The 19896-nt window shown below is 34.9% G+C and overlaps 2 protein-coding genes and 1 long non-coding RNA gene across 3 annotated transcripts; 1 reads left to right on the top strand and 2 right to left on the bottom strand.

Moving 5' to 3' along the window:
* Positions 1–6118: 6118 nt before the first annotated feature.
* LOC141648248 (alpha-amylase-like) lies at positions 6119–10432 on the top strand. Its single transcript, XM_074456767.1, has 4 exons — positions 6119–6279; positions 6988–7120; positions 8522–9327; positions 9948–10432. The coding sequence occupies exons 1-4, from the start codon at positions 6190–6192 to the stop codon at positions 10200–10202; spliced, it is 1284 nt and encodes a 427-aa protein (XP_074312868.1). The 5' UTR covers positions 6119–6189; the 3' UTR covers positions 10203–10432.
* Positions 7016–10724, bottom strand: LOC141648249 (uncharacterized). The gene is made up of 3 exons (XR_012545960.1): positions 10607–10724; positions 9873–10555; positions 7016–9338 (listed from the first exon to the last, which is right to left on the bottom strand). It is a non-coding gene; the product is annotated as an uncharacterized LOC141648249 (long non-coding RNA).
* Positions 10725–11486: 762 nt separating this feature from the next.
* Positions 11487–16959, bottom strand: LOC141648247 (rop guanine nucleotide exchange factor 1-like). The gene is made up of 5 exons (XM_074456766.1): positions 16578–16959; positions 14357–14473; positions 13722–14245; positions 12285–12632; positions 11487–12140 (listed from the first exon to the last, which is right to left on the bottom strand). Exons 1-5 carry the CDS (start codon positions 16861–16863, stop codon positions 11715–11717), a joined length of 1701 nt encoding a protein of 566 aa, XP_074312867.1. The 5' UTR covers positions 16864–16959; the 3' UTR covers positions 11487–11714.
* Between the last annotated feature and the right edge of the window lie 2937 nt (positions 16960–19896).

Genomic DNA, 19896 nt, shown 5'->3' with positions numbered 1-19896 from the left:
AAATATAAGGACATCATCAGCAAACATCAGATTGGCTAATCTCATTTGCTTGCAAAGAGGGGGAACTTAAAATCAAACTTAGCAATCGTTTTTAAAAAAAATCATCAAATTCAATTTAAATGATTCAATTATGGATATTAACTATCACGTTGACCAAGTAATGATCCTGATTTAATTAATTATGGATACTAAATAGCAAATGATTTAATTTGGAGATTTAGTTAATTAGGGTTTACAAAATTTTGTGTTCATGGAAATTAGGAACATCGGAAGGGTAGCTGGGGTGGAAGGGGAAGGGGCAGAGCTCGGACGTCGGAGGGCGGTGTGTGGTGGTGAGGGAGAGGAAGCGAGGGTAGCGATGCGGTACTTGTGACAACGAAGGGACGGAGCTAGGGAGAGGAATAGAGCGAGGGAGGGCAAGGGGGAGGGACTATGGTTGCCGGCATTCATGAGGCTATAGTGCTGGTATGGGGCGGAGGCCTTGAGTTCGGCCAGTCTCAGGGAGGCGAAATAAAGGGACGACAGAGAGGTGATGGTTGTGGCGTGCAAGCCTAGGCCCGTGGGGTCGAGGGTTGTGTGGCGGTTCTAAGGGTAGCCTATGGTTGTGGTGGACGTTGTTGGGTGGGTGATGGTTGTTGGTTGGTGGTTTTTGGAGTATGTAATTAGTTTTCGTACCCGTGAAAATCACGGGTGTGTTTAAGATTAATTGTGTAAGCACACGCAAAATGTAACCTCGTTTGTTTGGTACATGTTGACATCTTTATTGCCTCCACTGACACGCAAAAATGTTGCACATGAATTGTTGGTCACGTATTTTGGCGAAAAATAAAACAACATATTTATCTTCAATTTCACAGTATAATAATATTAGACGGACATGTATATGTAATAACGTACCAATGTCACCTATAATTACTTGCTTCAACGTTTAGAATTGTGATTTAAAATTAACCATGTCAAATGAATATTTGATACCAGCGTAGGTTCTTTTCATCATTGACCAATGTTTTCTATATACTCCGTAATATAGTTTGAAAGTGTGGGGTTATATAAGCAATTATAGTGACACCTTTTAGGATTATTATTATTATATAAATTTGATAATATTACGATTAATATTTATTTAACTAACATAATGTATGTGTTTATGTATTTAATACATTTTTCATTTCCACACTCTAACCTTTAAAAAAACAATAAACCCAATTCCTTAAAACTAATTTGATTATAGAAACTGTATTTGATTTGTTTATTAGAAACTATTGATCATATTATTCTTTTTCTTCTCCATTCTAGTTTTCGTTTCTGTTTTATTTAGGGACTGAGGTTTTTAAGGTTTTTTTTTTTAATTCACGGTGGTTGTGTTGAAGTCGGACGTAAAAGGTATGTCGGTGAGAAGGGTACAATGATAGTGAACAATTAGTCAACGGACGAGATAGCTCATACTTGGCAGGTTTTGGGGGGGAGGGGGGGGGGGGGAGAGAGCGGGTTGATGTTGGCTGGGAAGGGATTGATAGGTTGGTCGTAGGTTAGGAGATAGTGGGCGTGTTATTGGTGGAGTAATGCACTTTGTTTATTTTTCAAAAAAAAGAAATTCTATACAATTTGTTTAATTCTCTCTGTTTCTTTGTATATTTATCTCTTCACGCAATAGTGTTTGTTTTGTTCGATGATCTATTTCTGGGGTTTTTTTTCTCACTTAGGGGTTGTTTGGTTGCCTTCCAAATTCATAGGAATTGGAAAATCATGGGAAGTAGCTAAATGAAGGTTTGTTTGGTTGCCCAATTCATGGGAAGTAGAACTTCCTATGGAACTCCAATTCCTACATCATGTAGGAAGTCACTTACCTAGCCCCCCTAGGTAAGTGGGAATTCCCACATGAATTCAAGTTCCTACATCCAACCAAACAAGATTTCTACAATTCACGTGATTTTCAACTTCACCTGAATTTAATCTTCCCGGGAATTCTATCTTCCCATGGTGAACCAAATGACTCCATTGTATCACATGCTGTTTTTGGCTTTAATTTGTTTTGTTATCATCGCAATGCATTTTATTTAAGTTGTTGCATAAGATGAATTTAGAAGAGTTACATGTCGTATTTTATATATATCATCCAATTTATTAAAATTAAGGAGTATACAACATAAGAGGAGATGACGTTTACAAACAACGTAAAATATAGAGAGATAATATGATTTCATTTGTTGTATAACTAATTTTTACAATAAATCCCTTAATTTTTTTTTGATGTTGTATAATCTACTTTAAAATTAAAATCCAAATTTAATGTTTATTATGCTCTAATTTGTAATTAATGCTACAAATATAATTAGTTTTTTTTTTTATCTTTTTAAATAATAAATTGTAATGACATGGCTTACTAGGCTAGATATGTTGATGTGGCAATTAAATAAGTGTTAAATTTGTGTTTTAATTATTATATATAGATTTGAGGTGTTTATTGGAATTGGAATAAAATAGTAAATGAGGTCATAAAAATGATAATGGTATAATGATTTCATGTTCATAATTGAGTAAGTCATGTCTATGAAAGAGCATAAGCTTAAATAATTAAACGGAAATTTTACCACCACAATATTTTGTAAAAATAAATTATATTTAATAGGAATAATACTCATGATAAACACCAACATGGTACATAATTGATGAACGAGAGTCTTTTTAGTAAAAAAAGTCAATGCATGAGTGTGCATGAATCGGTGGAGCATGCAATGCATTGAAGAAAACCGTCCATCTCATTGAAGGCGGTCATTATCCGTCACAAGCTGAAGACAGATAGTGACCCTCTCACAAAATGCAAGTGGGAGTGTAAGTGGGTGTCCCACTTGCACTCCCACTTGCATTTTGTGAGAGGGTCACTATCCGTCTTCAGCTTATGCAGGGGCGGCCCGTGGAATATTGTGGCCCTGTTCGAAATATTAGGTGGAGGCCCTTACAATAATTATTGTATACTTTTTTATGTGCCATATGCAAACAAAATATTTGAGGCTATTTATAATCGTAGGAGACGTTTTTAAGATCAGAAATGCTATAAAAGTAATTAAGCTCGTAGAGATGTTGATTCGAATCTATAATTATTATTACGTACCTCATTATAATATGTTCACTCTCTTGTAATTTGTAAATAAAGATTCCTTCCAATATTATTCATTTAGCTTATTTACACGTTTAGAGAAAATTTGAAAAATAAAGCCGAACGGTAAAAAAAAATGGAGTAATTTAAGTGCATTGTCGGGAGTAAAATCAGTCTAAAAATCGTCCTTTTAAAAAAAAAAATTATACGGTCAATAAAATTATTTGTTTAAAAGTAAGTTTGACAAAATTAATAAGTCATTTACATTATTTCACTAAAATGATGGATGTGTGAATTAAATAGTAAATAATCCATACAATTTTTTAAACGCTATCAAGATAAAAGGCACATAAATGAGATTTAAAAAAATATGAAACAAAAATAATTTTCAATCAAAATAAAATAAATGCCTGTATATTAAGAGGCACAAGTGCCAATTTGAACCCCACGAACTCAAGAAGTAGGGAAAATGAAAAGGAAACAATCCAAAAATTAATAGAAAAAGTATGGGTGCTGGGAATCGAGCCTTCGACCTCCCGCGAGATATATGCATGGCTGCTGATCTTAACGTTGCGCCACAAACACATACTCACATTTTGACAACGTTTGTGAATAATTATAATGGTTCGCTTTCCAGATGAGACCCCAAACATGCTTGGGTCCCGGTTCCAAGGACCGAATGGAACATGCTTTGGGCCGTCCCTGAGCTTGTGACGGATAGTTTCCGTCTTCAACGAGAATTTGTATGAAGGAAAATGGATAACGTCAATTAGTAACCAATTATAAGCGGTCAGCTAGGACGGCCTAAAATGACTACTGTCAGTGTATCACCTTCCTTTTCCAGATGTATATTGTTTTGGATAAGGTCGTTACAATTCCTTTAATTGTCCAACTGTTCTTGACCACACAACTTCACTTATCACTTCTTCCAATGTCATCTTCTATTTTTTTCTGTTTTTCCATTTTATAATGTTCGAGTAATTGTTTACATTTCTCGTACAGTGAAAAGAAATAAGACCCAGGTTTTTGGTCGAATAAAACCCAACGGTTATCACAAATTTCTATTTAAGACGAATATTATTCATCTTAAATTTAAACCGATCAAATACATATCAAATCAAACGGCAAATTGCATTTCTTTAGTATATAACGGGGAGAAATATGTCACATATTTTTAGTCAAATAAAAAACATTGCAACGGCCGTAGAGAATTCTAATTGATCCTACATAGAGTATAAAGTACGGTGTATATTAAATTATTAAGTAATTAATACCCTTTTTTCTGATCAATAGTTATCATTTTTTAATTTTAGGTACATAAGTTAATAGTTATCATTTCTATTTATAATAAATTTTATCTTGTAAAATGCCCATATGTAGGTGATAAATTTGTGGTCTAATATTATTATTAAAATAATGCTTTCTTTCACGTTCCCTTGATCTTTGTGTCGAATTCAATTAATAACTAATATGTAAGACGGAGGGAGTAGCTAATACTCCGTAATAGAAGAGCTAAGTCTTCTTCTATAAACAATGGTTTTTATTGAATCAATGTATTAGTTCCCGGATTGCTCATCTTGGTATCGACCCCAAGTGAGTATCATTTCAACTTAAAAGAGACCTACTTTGCATTTATGAATTTACTAAAAACTACTTAAGCCCTGACTCCCTGTTCTTAAAGCTTAATTTTGGCATAATTTTGGTTTATTTCAGTTTAGTTTATTTCAGTTTAGTTCAGCTTCATTCAATTCAGTTTAACTCATCTCTTCACAAATTAACTCTTACTTGAGTTCAGTCTAACTCCATTCAGTTCAGTTCACCTCATGTCTTTACAATTTAACTCTTAGACCCTGTTTTTTTCGGCTGAACTGAACTTAATGGAGCTAAACTCAACTTAATGGATGGAGCTGAAATGAACTGAATTGAAGTAATTAAGAGTAAGGCCATGTTATTTCTGCCTTAATTTCAGCTCATTTCAGTTCGGTTCAGCTCTATTCAGTTCAGCTTTATTCAGTTCAATTCGGCTTTAGTTCAGCTCATCTCTTCACAAATTAAAACTCCAACTTCGATCAGCTCCATTTAGTTCAGTTCAGCTCAACTCCATTAACTTCAGCTCAGCTCAGCTATCAGCTCCTTTCAAGCGAAAAGAACAGGGCCTTAATTTGTGAAGAGATGAGCTGAACTGAATGAATCTAAACTAAACTGATCTTAATTAGTTGAATTAAGTCCAAAAAAACAGGGCCCTACTTTAGTTCAGTTCAGTTCTTTTCAGCCAAAAATAACGGAGCCTTAGACAAAATAAAAGGGCAAAATTATTGCAAAAAAAAAAAATTATGTTAATATGTCAGGGTTTATTTTCAACCCAACAACCTCAACTCAAAGGAAGAACCCATAATTAATACTCCCTCTATACCACACCAATGGTAACATTGAGTTTTGCAACGTAAATATCTTTTGTTACACATTATTAAAAATTATAAAAATTTGATATTCTTATAGGATTCATGACGATAAATTAAACAAGATCTCACATGACTATATTTTGTCTTATAGATTAAGAATAATATCGAAGATTTCCTACGACCATGAATAGTGGCAAAACGGTCAATGTTACCATTGGTCTGATATAGAGGGGTTAAAAATTTTTGAATTTTTTCGAAACCCCCTTATAATATTACCCTTTTATCCCGCTGGAAATTTTCACCCCGGCTATCTTAAAATCCTGACTCCGCCTTTGTCAGTAACAATTTTGTATGATAACGCTAAATGTATGTATCGATCTCATTTCATCATATTTATCGTTTCATAAATGTATATATTAGCAATATCTTTGTACTCATCAGGATTAATAATACACAACAAATTAAGTTTATCAAGGATGGGATGGATGGACATGCAAGTAACCTATAGTACGTCAAGTAATGCGGCAGCTCAAATTTATCTAAAATGTTTAAGTTCGTTTTCGAGTTTATCTCCACTTTTTTTTTCCTCTATAAATAGCACGTAACTTTAGACGTATACATCATCCAACTTGTACCTTAGCTTGAGAATCAACTACTTTTTTTTAAGTCTTCTAAAACATCCTTTCTAAAATGAAGCCCTTCAATCTTATTACTCTTTGCTACTTCTTTCTTTCATTTTCTATCTTTATCAACCTTGTCTCCTCCACTTTGTTGTTTCAGGTGAGTCCACCACTTATTACTTTAATGTAGTTACCAAGCATTTCATTATCAAACCTAGGGTTTATGTTTTTCTTATCTCATATACTCGTGTTCCATCTCACTTATATATTTACCTTTTATATTCATTATGATGATGTGTATTTAAATTAGAGGTAAAATAGATGCATGTATTTAAGGAATGTATGATTGAATATAGTTTTTCGTTCATTTCTTAACTGCATATATATACACGTAAAATTCTTAAGTACACTGGTCGTATCACACTATGATATACCCTAGCCGGCCAATTAGCTATAAATCTTCCTTTTATTCCACTTAATTATAATGATACAAAGTTATACACGTAAAATATTAATAATGTGACTAATGTGATTTCAATTTCGATCCCTTGGTCATCAAATATCGTCTTCTCTAACAATATCGCACTTATTAAATGTTAGATGAAATATATATAAAATTATAGATTTACTCCTCCTATAGCGTGATACTGAATAATACGGAGTACCATTTTTTCACATGCATCATCGAAATCTCACACCTTGCGACCAAATTTAAATAATTGTATTATAGAAAACCATTAAAGACCTTTTTTTTAATATAATCATTAAAATTCATTTAACATGCTTACTTTTGTTATTTATTATGTTATCTTAAACTTATTATTATTCCGTATCTCTAATGTATAATCTATGAAACGGTATTATTCAGGGATTTAATTGGGAATCGTGGAGGAAGGAAGGTGGATTGTACAACTTTTTACTAACGTCAACTGATGATTTAGGTAGAGCTGGAGTAACTCATGTGTGGCTCCCTCCTCCAAGCCACTCTGTTTCTCCCCAAGGTAACTAACTATTTACAACCTTCCTCCGTGGGCTCCGCCCCAATTATTTGTTTACGGCAAATTCTCATTTCAGACGGATTTTTTCAGTCTAAAATTAAGACGGAGAAAATATAGTCATTTTATACTGAAAAGTCGTCATTTAATGACAAAATATTACCGCTAAAGTTACAACTAAAATTATTTACATATTAGCAAACTAGTTTAGATCCCGCGCAATGAATGCGCGGTAATTAATTCAATTCATGGACTATACAACCAGTTCTATATGTTGTACGGTGTAGAATCTGAGCTTTGTGATTAAGTATCCGAGCTTTATGTTAAAGAATATGAGTTTTATTAGAAAGTATCGAGTTCATCCATTTACACATTAAAAACAAGAACTTTGAATTAGCTCAGAAAGAATACATATAAGCTCGGATTCTTATACCTTGGTTGTACAATGCTTATGGTACAACTGAATGTATAATCCTATTTGTGTAATTATAGACTTATTAATATAGACCATGAGCAATATATGCGCGGTATTTATAGAATTTTAATTTTTAGTGTATTATTTATAAAATTTAAATTGACAATTCTTATTTTTTCATGTTTTTCCTTAATGTATTTTGATTAGATAAATAAATAAAAATTTAAATCATAAGAAGTAATAAAATGAGTGTTTTTTTTTTTGAATTTTTTTTTACCGAGAAATTAATGATGTTAATTTACAAATATTTACTAATAATATATTTTTTAGCTGCAAATTTTTATCAAAATAAAGTCAATGAATTTTAACAAATATTTACTAATACCATATTTTTTAGCCGCAACTTTTTATCATAAAAAGTAAATAAATTTTTATCAATAAGTTCTTTAAAAAAAGAATTTTCTTATACTAATAAATCGGAGATTAAATGTTATAAATACAAAAGATTATATTCATTTATAACTTATCATATCTACACCTATAGTGTATGCTAAAAATATCAAGCACTATTCTAGGACATATGTTTTAGGCGGGAAAAGCTGGGTTTCGCCCAGGGGCGGACCCACAGTCACCTTAGGTGTGGCAAATGCTACACCAAATCTCAAAATTTTTGAGAGAAAACCACAATTTGCTACACCATTAATTGCATTACTAATCATCCTATACTTTACTTCTTCTTTGGTTTTTACGGCTGACTTCTCACAATATCCAACACACTCCTTAATTATGCATTGAAACTGTCATAATATTTAATGTATTTCACAATTTACAAGTATATATTACTCCACAATTCTTTTTTTAATCATATTTTTCCTATTATGGAATAAGGAGTATGATTAGAAGTTAGAAATTTTTTAGACGGAAAAGGCTCGTCTTAAGGGAGACCTGTTGTCTGTTTACATTTTTAACTGTGACTAATATTTCGTTTTCAGGGTACCTACCGGGAAGATTATATGACTTAGATGCATCACGCTACGGAAACAAAGCCCAATTACAAAGACTAATTGCATCCCTCCATGCAAAAGGAATCCGAAGCGTTGCGGATATCGTAATAAACCATAGATGTGCAGAAAAACAAGATGCAAGAGGTATATATTGCATTTACGAAGGAGGAACTCCTGACAGTCGTTTAGATTGGGGTCCATGGGCCATATGTAAAAACGACAAAGCGTATTCGGATGGTTCGGGTAATTTAGATACCGGAGACGACTACGCAGCGGCTCCGGATATCGATCACTTAAACCCGACTGTCCAAAATGAGTTATCAGAGTGGATGAATTGGTTAAAAACAGAGGTGGGTTTTGATGGGTGGAGATTTGATTTTGTTAAGGGGTATGCACCTTTTATTACTAAGATATATATGACCCGAACCGACCCGAATTTTGCTGTAGGGGAGTTATGGGATTCAGTTGTTAATGAGAATGGTATACCAGTTTATGACCAAAATGCCCATAGGAATGAGTTGGCTAGGTGGGTTGATGCAGCTGGTGGAGGGGTAGTTTCGGCATTTGATTTTACTACTAAAGGTGTTCTTCAAGCTGCTGTTCTTGGACAATGGTGGAGAATGAAGGACTCTAATGGTAGACCAAGTGGATTAATTGGTATTATGCCGAAAAATGCTGTTACTTTTATCGATAATCATGATTCTGGTTCTACGCAACACTTGTGGACTTTTCCGGCTGAAAAAGTCATGCAAGGTTACGCTTATATTCTCACCCATCCCGGCACTCCAACCATTGTAAGTTACTCCTATTTAAAAATCCCTTCCAATGTTGTCAGGATCGGGATTCTACTTTGATCGATGGGGAGGATAGGATCGAATCGGTAGAATCGGATTGTAGAATCGCAAGATTCTACAAACTCACTAAATATAATTTTTTATATGGTAAAAACATATAATTGAAAATCAAAACACTTATTTATTAATATTTATCATAAAATATTGGTAATTAATGATTTTAGTATCATTGTACGAACAACTTACACGAAATTTGGGTTTTACGGTGTCATTATATAAAAATAAATATATTTTTTTTTTATTATGGAATCGGATCGTAGGATCGTAGAATCGTAGGATCGTATTATGATCTCATCTCTAGAAATTTTCAAATTAAAAGGATCGTAAGATTCTACAACTATGATAAAATCGTAGGATCCGGGATCGGTCAAGCATTTTTGGATCGTAAAATCGTAGAATCTTTGAATCGAATCGCGATTCTGACAACAATGATCCCTTCCATCATTTTTTTTTCATTTTTTGTATCGATCAATGTTCTGTAAGACTGTCTTAATATAATATAGTCGATAATAATCCAGATTAATTATTGATTACAAAGGCTAACGAGTTTTGTTTTGCAGTTTTACGATCATTTCTTCGAATGGGGATTAAAGGAAGAGATAATAAAACTAAGTGCAGTGAGAACAAGAAACGGAATACACGAAGCGAGTGTTGTTAATATAATGGTAGCAGATGCAGATCTATACTTAGCAATGATTGATGAAAAATTGATGGTGAAGATTGGATCAAGATATGATATGGGAAATGTTATTTCATCAAATTTTAAAATAGCTGCTTATGGTAATGACTATTGTGTTTGGGAGAAGCAAAGCTGATCAAGGGTTATGCTAAATAATTACTCCTTTCGTCCGATCATTTGCTTACCTTTGATAAACAGATGACTGAGACGGAAAGAGTATATGATATTATAATAGTCTGTTTTATATGTTAGTCAATAGTCACTAGCATTTTTCATCTAATGATGTCAGAAGGAAGTATGATGTTTCTCTGATGGTAATTGTAATTTTTCATCAACTGAATACATCATGGTTTTCTTTGAATGAAATCTCTTTTGTTGTTTAAATTTGTATGCAATTTATTTGATTTACTTATGTGAGGTTAAGTGTGTTATCCACTTATCCTACAACTTGCCGAAAAAAGAGAACTTTCTGTTGCGTAAATGGGATAACTGGGTCATTTTTTTTTATTTTTTTTTTTATTAGGTAAGAAAACTGATAACTGGATCGATTTGATGGTGACAGTTTCTAACTCGAGCCACGAGTAACAAATCAATACTCACCCGATAAGCTAATTGACATCTCCCTAATTGACATCTCTTTAACACAATTAATAAAAAAGCACCTAATATATAAGCAAGGGTAAAACAGGGTAATACCATGTACTGATCTAGGTAGCACGGACACTCCTCCTAATCAGTCTTTCCGTGTCGGACATCCGTGTCGGACACGACACTCGTCGGACACACGTCAAAACGTGTCGGACACTTGTAAAGCCGTGTCTAACTTTCATCTTTTATTTGGGCACGTGTCCGACACGTGTCCATGGTATTTTGAGCCGTGTCCATGGTATTTGGAAACGTCTTCAAACGGAATCAAGTTGAATTTAGGGTAAATGGCGTGAATTGTTATATGGTTGAATTTGGTGGGGAAATAAGTTGAATTGGGGGCAAATGATGTTCTTTAGACTAGTAATGAGATGTCGAAATAGATTGATTATAAGTTGGTTTTTGGTTTTGGAAATGAGAATGAGTTATAATTAACCTCAAGTTTTACCTTTACTTATTTAAATTTAATATTCAATACTTTTTTAAAAATAAAATCACACATAAATAACTATAAAATATATATTTTATTAAATTTAAATGGCGTGTCCCGTGTCCTAAATTTCATGGGATGCCGTGTCGCGTGTCCGTGTCGTGTCAGTATCCGTTTTGGTGCTACCTAGGTACTGATGTACTTGTCAAATTGACAATAACTTGACATTATACGGAGTACTTCCTCCCTTTCATATACGTTTCTCAAAATATGCGAGGAAATTTCAATAAATAATGAAATAGTAATAAATAATTTAAGGTTACAATAATTTATTGTAACCTTCTGTTAAAGCATTACAAAGTCGGAACGAAATATATATGGTAAAACACTAAACATACCACCTCAACAGAAGAATTGTAGCATGCATAAAGTAACAGCTGCAAAACAGATGCCCTTAACTGCTTAACATGGACAATATCATCTTGCAAAACTACCATATAGTAAAAGTATATATCAAAAATTCAATATTATATTCTACCAGATAACTTACTGATATTTACAGATATATCACCATTAGTCTCTCTCCGGAGCATCACCGGAAGCTTTTCTTGCACTAAGGTTCCCAGGATGTGACCATATCCTTTCAAACTCGTCTGTAAGAGTTCTTTCGGGTTTAACATCTTCTGATGATTTGGAATTAAGTTTGGGGAGGGTGGAGAGTGACCGTCTGGGACTTCCACTAGCGGGAGTTAAGCAGAAGCTCGGGGTAGCAAAAGGGGAGCCATAAGGTGAGTGGTGAATGGAAAAAGGGCTTGGTGATATCCGCTTTTGGATGGGTAGACCGCCTAAACCTGACCGACAGAAAAGTGAGCTGGACTCAGAAGCGGATTTCTTGGTGGCATCATCTACAAATAATAGATCATCAATTCTAGCCATGATGTTGAATGCCAAGCTCTCTGTTACTCGAGAATAGCTTTCGAGAATTGCATGCCCTATGTCCTGTGTAACATAAGAAATGCCATTTGGCAGCGTGTTAGCACCTGATGCGTACTCGAAATGAACGGGCCCAAAACCTATTTGAACGACCCGATTAACAGGTCAACATTAAATAAACCCCCTCGGAACTATATAGATCGAAAGTACCTTGTTATACTGAATCTTGGACATATCGAGTGCAGTCTGGGGAAGGACAGGAAACCGATGCTTGAGGCTCCTTAAAAGCGTCTCAGCACGGTGTGCAAGAACATGATTCTTCTCAATGTCAGTTACGAGACCTTTAACCTTGCCGCCCCAAGATGGCCGTCTCGAGTGACTGACATGTCTCCTCTGGTCTTTCAATCTCCAAATATGTACAGCCGCTTCAATCCTATTAGCTACTTCCAGAATGTGATATTCTGACGATAAGTCTATGCAATCAAGCAGACACTCTGGCGAGAATTGCTCTGCTGTTATGTATCGGTATATGATCTCCCCTAGACAATCTCTTCCGTTCTAAAAAATGTAATAATAGACTATTAGTGAGTATTCATTGTAACACGGGTAAAATCTAGCCTGCTAAATGCTAATCAAGCACCAGAAGCAATGGTAACAAGTATTGCAAATACGGAGATAAAATTGCAGTCACAACATGATAACACAGTAACCCTATACTTCTCAAGACCGCATCCACTACGTAATATACGTTACTGCCAGTCTGTCATAAACTAAATGTCTGAAACCCACCCAAAGCAATTCAAAGTAGAGAGCACAAGTACTAATTCTTCATAATTTGCTCAATAAACCGACAGTGTAGCAACATCAGTCAACAAGAGTGCTATACAACAACAACAACAACAACATCAGAGCCTTAATCCCAAAATATTAGACTATGTAAATATTTAGTTCCTATATTTACGTTATTGTATCCTTGTTTGTAGCATATAGTTATGGTAACCAAATCATCTAGAATGATCTATTGGCATGTATATAATGTACTCATATTATGACTAATGAAAATCACGGAATATAATGATTTGGGGTCGGCTGACATGAATCATCCTTTAGAACCGTCCATGGGTGAACGCACACCTCAAAATGCGAAAATATAGAAAAGAAAAAGTGAAAAACAAAAGGGGAGTGAAACATAATACAAAAGCCAGCTAAACTTATAGGTTTTAAAATCGAAGTCCGGATTTCTTTTATAAAAACTTAGAATTTAAATCGAGAATAAAGATTAAAACGATTTTGAAAACCGAAGTAAAACTTAAGGGTCCAGAATTTAAATCGAGAATTTTTGGACATGAGTCAACAAGTGTGCTATATCATACAAAATAGCTTAGCAGGTGGCGATAGTCATGACCTAGATTCGAAACTCATTTAGCATCAAAAGTTCAAAACTTGCAAATTGGCTGCCTTCATTAGAAAACAAGAGGGGTATCATCCATGACAAACAGTAGAGCAATTCTTTGATGTTTTACTTGACACATTATGCAAAGGAAATTAAGAATGCCGTCAACATACAGAATTATAATTAGAAAACAAAAGCAATTCATAATTTTAACCAAGTGATTTGAAATTTGTAAGATCAAGTGTAACTCTAACCTTGGGCAAAGACTCCAAATACGCGCAAGGAATCTCCATCTCTGCAATGACACTACTATTAATAGCCATAGCCGCCTTAAGGATCTGATTAGTACAATCACGACATTGATGTAACCTCTTCCTAGCATCCTCGGACAATCCACTATCCGGAACTTTGGGACACGGCAACCACCATTTATCCTCCTGCCTAACAGACGGTCGACCACTACATGTTGCCATCTGAATAGGATCCCGATCATCACTCTCTCGATCCAGATACCAAAACTCAGTCTCCTTAAACCCTTCAAGCATACTAACCAACATTGCATCTAACTTCTTTAGAGCCGGCAAGTTCACATATAAATCCGACCTAGGCCTCGTTGCCATCACCTCGAACATACCCCCTCCTGGCAACTCTTGTACCGATGGGACTAATTCAACAATCGAGCCACTCACACATAACAACCATTCCATCTCCCTGCACCACATTTTCTTTCTTTGCGGCGCCAATGGTTCTAACCTCCATAACTCCCCAAATACACTTGCTGCCATTACCATGAAACAATTACAACTCAATTATCAGTCGAATTCTTAATCAAAATCAAAGTACTCTGGACATGATTATACAATCTAATTAGTTGAATCCCGTAATTTACCAGCAAGATTGGTGATTGCATTAGAGATGGCAAGTGCCGTGCAAACCCCTTTTCCACCGCCAGACATGTCTTCGCCCAGTAGTAATTTTCCGAATCTTTCCTTCATCGTTTCCACCTCTAATTTAGTTCATCCAAAAAAAATTAAACATAAAGCCAGTTATATATTTTGCTGAACTAGAAGAAAAAATAAAGAATATGGATAACGGATTTTCTAACGTGTGTGCCAGTGGCACACATTAATATCCTAATTGAGTATATATCTCAAGAGAATGAGTTTATCTTTCAATTTCTCATGAGAGAATCATGGGTATATTTCCTCATTTAGGTTAGAAAAAACCGGATTCATAAACCATATCGTAAACTTTGCATCTTAATGTACGATCGACAATAAAAAGAAATCACATTACACTAGAACATGAAAACAATTCTATAGCAGAACTAAAAAATTCTACATATTAAGACCCTGTTCTTTTGGACTGAAACCGTCTAAACTGAACCGAACTGAACTTAATGAGCCGAACTGAACTGAATGGAGCTAAACTGGCCTAAGACTTAATTTGTGAAGAGAAAAGCTGAACTAAATGAATCTGGACTGAAATGAGCTGAAATTAAGACTAAAAGAACAAGGCCTAAAAGTCATTAAAAATTTGGCTAATTCAGATAGCTACTTGACCGATGCATGATTCTCGAATATCCCAAATCAACTCGTTTACAAACAAAATTATCATTTTAAGCGATTTCATCTCTTAAATAAGTAGTTATAAGTTCTCTTTGTCGTTTGTGGAACCGAAAATTCAAATTTGCTGATCCGAATTATTACTTGATTCATAAACAAGTCTCAAATATGAATTAAACGGACCCAAATCAGCTCATATGAATGGTATATTAATTTAAGAGAGGAGGATGTCGGAAAAGATCGGAAAATAAAGACCGATATTTCTGTACGTAGGCTAGATTCACAAAAACTTCCGAGAGACGGTCTCTCAATAGCGTTATTGGGAGACCTCTCTCATGATGGGGTGAGGAACCCACATAATTTATTTTTTCCCTATTATGTCTCTCACTAAATTAGTGAGAGACGGTCTCTCATGAGACCTACTGGGCTAGATTACCTAACTATTGAAATCACATACTCCTGGTTAAAGCATCAAATTCTAGAATTAGATAGTCTCACAAGACGGTTCAATTAAAGCCAAGAAACATACAATGGTCTCTAACAGTCAAGGAATTAAAGGATTATTAGTACAATTGTCGCCATGTAATAAATTAAATAAATACAGTACAAATTAATTGTCAAAAAACATACAAGGGTCTTTAACAGTAACTGAATTAAAGGATTAGTTGAATTGTCATCTTGTAATAAAAAAAAAATAAAAAAAAGATGTCAAAACACTAAACAGAAATTTTTTATATTTTTTCCGTTACTAATCACCAATGTCGGCCAAAATTGCGCGAAACGTATATCACTAATATCTTTTCCTTATAGGAAATAAAAATAAGAGTGTTGAGATATGTGTCGATACGTTAAGATGTCGACGTATCATAACTTCCTAATATAGTATATTGAAATATATCGTAGAGAATAATGTTTGTGATTTTATAGCTTACTCCTATATAATATATTCAGTTACCGCTATTAATTTTAATATATTTTAATATACCGTATTTCCAAATTATAATATGTCGATATCTTAACCTATCGGCACATATCTCAAATCTCAACAAAGAGTAAGTCTCTTGCAACACGGTTTCCTTTATAAAACTAGTAGTGACAAAGATAAAATAAATACTTCCTCTGTTTTTTTTTAATTGTCATTCTCACTTCTCAAGACACTTACTTCTCTTTTTAATATCTCTAAAAATATATGACTAAATATGTTGAAATGTATACTCATATTAAACCTCTATTCGTAAGGAATTTTATGGTGTAATTTTTATAATTTTCTAACCAATATATTTTTGTATAAATTGAATTAAAAGGCTCACATCGTAAATTGAAAACGTCAATTATTTTAGAACGGAGGAAGTAAGTAAGTTTTGTTATGAGAATAGCCGAATTGGTACTCAATTAAAGAATCACGTTAACGGCAACGACTAATAACATGGTTATGAAAAACTCTAGATAATAACTTAATAAAAGACCGTCTTTAGCGACTTCTAATGTAAATACTATGGGATGGGAAAAGCCAAAATAAGAAATGACGTTAGAAAATGGGTGTACCGGATAAATTGTCGGAGCCGGGTCTAGAGCGAATAATGTCATCCCAACAAACAACATCGCGGCCACCGACAGTCGGAAACGTGAACGACACGGTGGCGGCAGCGGCGGCGGTGGCGGGAGAAGAGGCGAGGGAGGTGGAGGTGGAGGCACCAGCGTCGTCGGACCGGAGGAGAGAGAAAGTACTAGAAGTTTCTGACTCGCTGACATCAGCACTGAGACAGTAGGTTGCGTCACCCCTGGAACTTTGTCGGTCGGACACGTCATCATCCGAGGTTACACTCGTCATTTTGTGTAGTAGGGAGAGTAGGAAATGGTGGTAATGTGAATGGGAAAGTGGGGAGACTTGTAAAGTTGTACTCCGTAATGTTTTTGGTTTTATGGGTTTTATTTGTATATTTATAATGTTGATATATCCGTCTTACGAGAGATTTATAAACTTACGATTGTACCATAAATATAGTTAATGTTCGGTGAATTATGTTATCGAAATTTCTAGTTAATGAGAAAATTTGAGTTAGAATATTTTATACCAAAAATTAAAAATAAAATGTACTTGAAATTAAATAGATTTTAAGATATGGAGTAAAATGGTTTATTCGGCGTATCTATAAATGTTCTATATATGAAAATAATGAGATTTTAAATCTAATTATTATAAACTGAGGTATTATAAAGGATAAATAAAAGGTCTTGATTCGGATTTCTTTCCTTCTAAAAGACAATTTTTGATAAATCATAAATGAAAGTGATTTTGACACAAAAAATACCCCCTTCATATTAACACTAATGATAACATGGATCTACTTTTCTTCTCGCAAAAAGTGGGTCCATGTTACCATTGATGTAATATCGAGGGAGTAACTGAAAGTGATTAGTTTATTTCAAATGTTTCTCATTTGTTTACATATGATTAAAATATCTCTTAAGAGCTATCTTTCACAATATTCAAGAGACCCGGAAAATTTTGGGCAAGGATGACTCTTACTTATAATCATAGAATCATCCCACATTGTGATAATGTTCCGAAGTGAGATAATTCTACAATTTATACGTAGTATATTCACCACACCTATATTATCTGTCAACGTGGGACAAATAACATACTAAAAAATACACCATCTTAATATTCGTACTTTTTTTTCTATTTTTTATCATAACTAAAATATGTGCAAATAATATGAAATCTATTTTTTATCATAACTAATAAGATATTTCAAATGTCATTTTTTTTTTAATTTTCACATCATAATACACTAATTATGTTATATTATTGAGACATAAAAAGTATACTGAACTACAAATCATTTATTGTGACGGAAAAAGTATACGGAACAAATTATAAATAATACTTTGTTTAAATCATTTATTTATCTTTAATTACAATATTTCTCACGATAAATACTATTGTACTAAGAGATGAACAAATTATTGAGACGGGAAAAGTATACGGAACTGCAAATGCCTTGTGAGTGTAAATAATATCGTCTTTCCTTATTCTACAAGTAAATAATATCTCGTTTATAATTGTATTTAGGAAATTGTATCTTTCTCTAAGTCTTAGTTCCTTATTTTATGATTCGGTATATTTTGTAAATAGTTTAGGAAAGTCGTAGTCTTCCATATCGTGTTTCTTGTACTAGTATATAAGCCCTTGTAATTATGACTTGTGAATATATACAATTACAATTCTTTCATGGTATCAATAGAGTCATAATCAAATCGATCCATCCGTCTTATTTGCTTCGAAATTCCAATGTCTTCCCACAACATCCAAATCCCCAACCCCGATGAACCAAACAAGCCGATTTTCGTCATTAACTTTCAAAATTGCATTCAACTCACCGACACCCTAAGCTACAAACAATGGAGCTTTTAAATCCGAGCCACCATGAATGGACACTGTCTCTTCCCTTACCTCGATGGAACCCTACTCGCACCTCCACAAACCATAACCACGGCACCCACAAAAGATGGTGAAAAATCCGAAACCAAACCTAACCCAGCCTACACGACTTGGTACCGCCAAGACCAATTCATATTGGGTGCTTTAACCGGCACTCTCGCCTCCACCGTCGCCCCTCTCATTGTCCATGCCGCCACTACGGCCCATGAAGCATGGACCACTCTCTCCCGCACCTTTGCAAAAAAATCCCGTGGCCGCAAACTACAACTAAAAGCCCGCCTCCAAACCCTCAAACTTGGTGACGGTACCATCACCGAATTCATGCAAGCCGTCAAGTCTTGCACTGACGACATCGCTCAACTCGATCGACCTATGGACATCGAAGACATACTTATTGTTATCTTCGATGGTCTCAACTATGACCTTTATGGATCCGTTATTGAATCCGTCAAAGCTCGTGACACCCCAATCTCATTCGAAGACCTTCACGAAAAATTAATCCAACATGAACTCACCGTCCGCAACAAAAGTATCGCTCCCACCACCTTCAATCCCTCTGCACAAATCGCCCAAAACCGCAACACCTACAATCGTCCTACCTATACACCACGACCCACCTCTTATCCACCAAAAACAACCTATCCGTCCTCTACACCTAACCCTAACCTCGACTATAAACCCGCCCCATACAAAGGTCGATGTCACTATTGCGACATCAAATGCCATTCGCATCCGATTGTCGCAAACTCAAAGCTGATTTCCCCATGGTTGTCTTTCCTACCCGTCAATACCGCTCCTCTACCCCTCACGCTTACACCGCCAGCCACACATCCTCCTCTGTCCCACACACTTGGACCATCGACACTGGTGCCTCGCACCATATCACATATGACCTCAATACTCTCGCTCTTCATAACCCGTATGAAGGTCCTGACGACTTGGTAATTGGTGACGGTTCCTCTCTTCAAATTACCCATATAAGTTCGTTTACTATCCCTCATTCTTCTACTCCTCTAGTATTTAATAATGTTCTCTGTGTTCCGCAAATTTCTAAAAATCTCTTTTCCGTAAATCAATTTTGTCATGATAATGCTGCTTTCGCTGTTTTCTCACACTCTTCTTTTCTTATAAAGGCACGAACGACGGGAACAATTCTACTTCAAGGCCCGCTTAACAACGGAGCATATGAGTGGAACCCGAGAACATTGAATGCTTACACCACATCCGTCACTCCCACATTGCGGCACCACTGACTTGGGCATCTATCATCCGTCATCCTCAAGCTTTTAAATTCTCGTTTTAATTTCCGTATTTCCGATTATCCGCATTGTACTCCTTTTAAATTCTTTCAGTGAGAGGAGAGTACGTAAACAGTGAGAGATGCTTGAGCAGTCCGACACACTCTACACTAGTCTC

This window comes from Silene latifolia, chromosome 3 (genome assembly GCF_048544455.1).
Source record: "Silene latifolia isolate original U9 population chromosome 3, ASM4854445v1, whole genome shotgun sequence".
Classification (NCBI taxonomy): Eukaryota; Viridiplantae; Streptophyta; class Magnoliopsida; order Caryophyllales; family Caryophyllaceae; genus Silene; species Silene latifolia.
Note: the sequence above shows the minus strand (reverse complement) of the source record. Positions and strands in the feature narration are given on the sequence as shown.

What these genes read in the sequence shown, in the direction of transcription:
- LOC141648248 (XM_074456767.1), top strand. Translation starts at nt 6,190, where the DNA reads ATGAAGCCCTTCAATCTTATTACTCTTTGCTACTTCTTTCTTTCATTT. An exon ending in CCTCCACTTTGTTGTTTCAG is followed by an intron (nt 6,280 to 6,987) that starts GTGAGTCCACCA and finishes GGTATTATTCAG; the next exon opens with GGATTTAATTGGGAATCGTG. An exon ending in CCACTCTGTTTCTCCCCAAG is followed by an intron (nt 7,121 to 8,521) that starts GTAACTAACTAT and finishes TTTCGTTTTCAG; the next exon opens with GGTACCTACCGGGAAGATTA.
- LOC141648247 (XM_074456766.1), bottom strand. Translation starts at nt 16,863, where the DNA reads ATGACGAGTGTAACCTCGGATGATGACGTGTCCGACCGACAAAGTTCC. An exon ending in ATTTGGAGTCTTTGCCCAAG is followed by an intron (nt 12,633 to 13,721) that starts GTTAGAGTTACA and finishes TACATTTTTTAG; the next exon opens with AACGGAAGAGATTGTCTAGG. An exon ending in CCAAGATTCAGTATAACAAG is followed by an intron (nt 12,141 to 12,284) that starts GTACTTTCGATC and finishes TATGTTACACAG; the next exon opens with GACATAGGGCATGCAATTCT.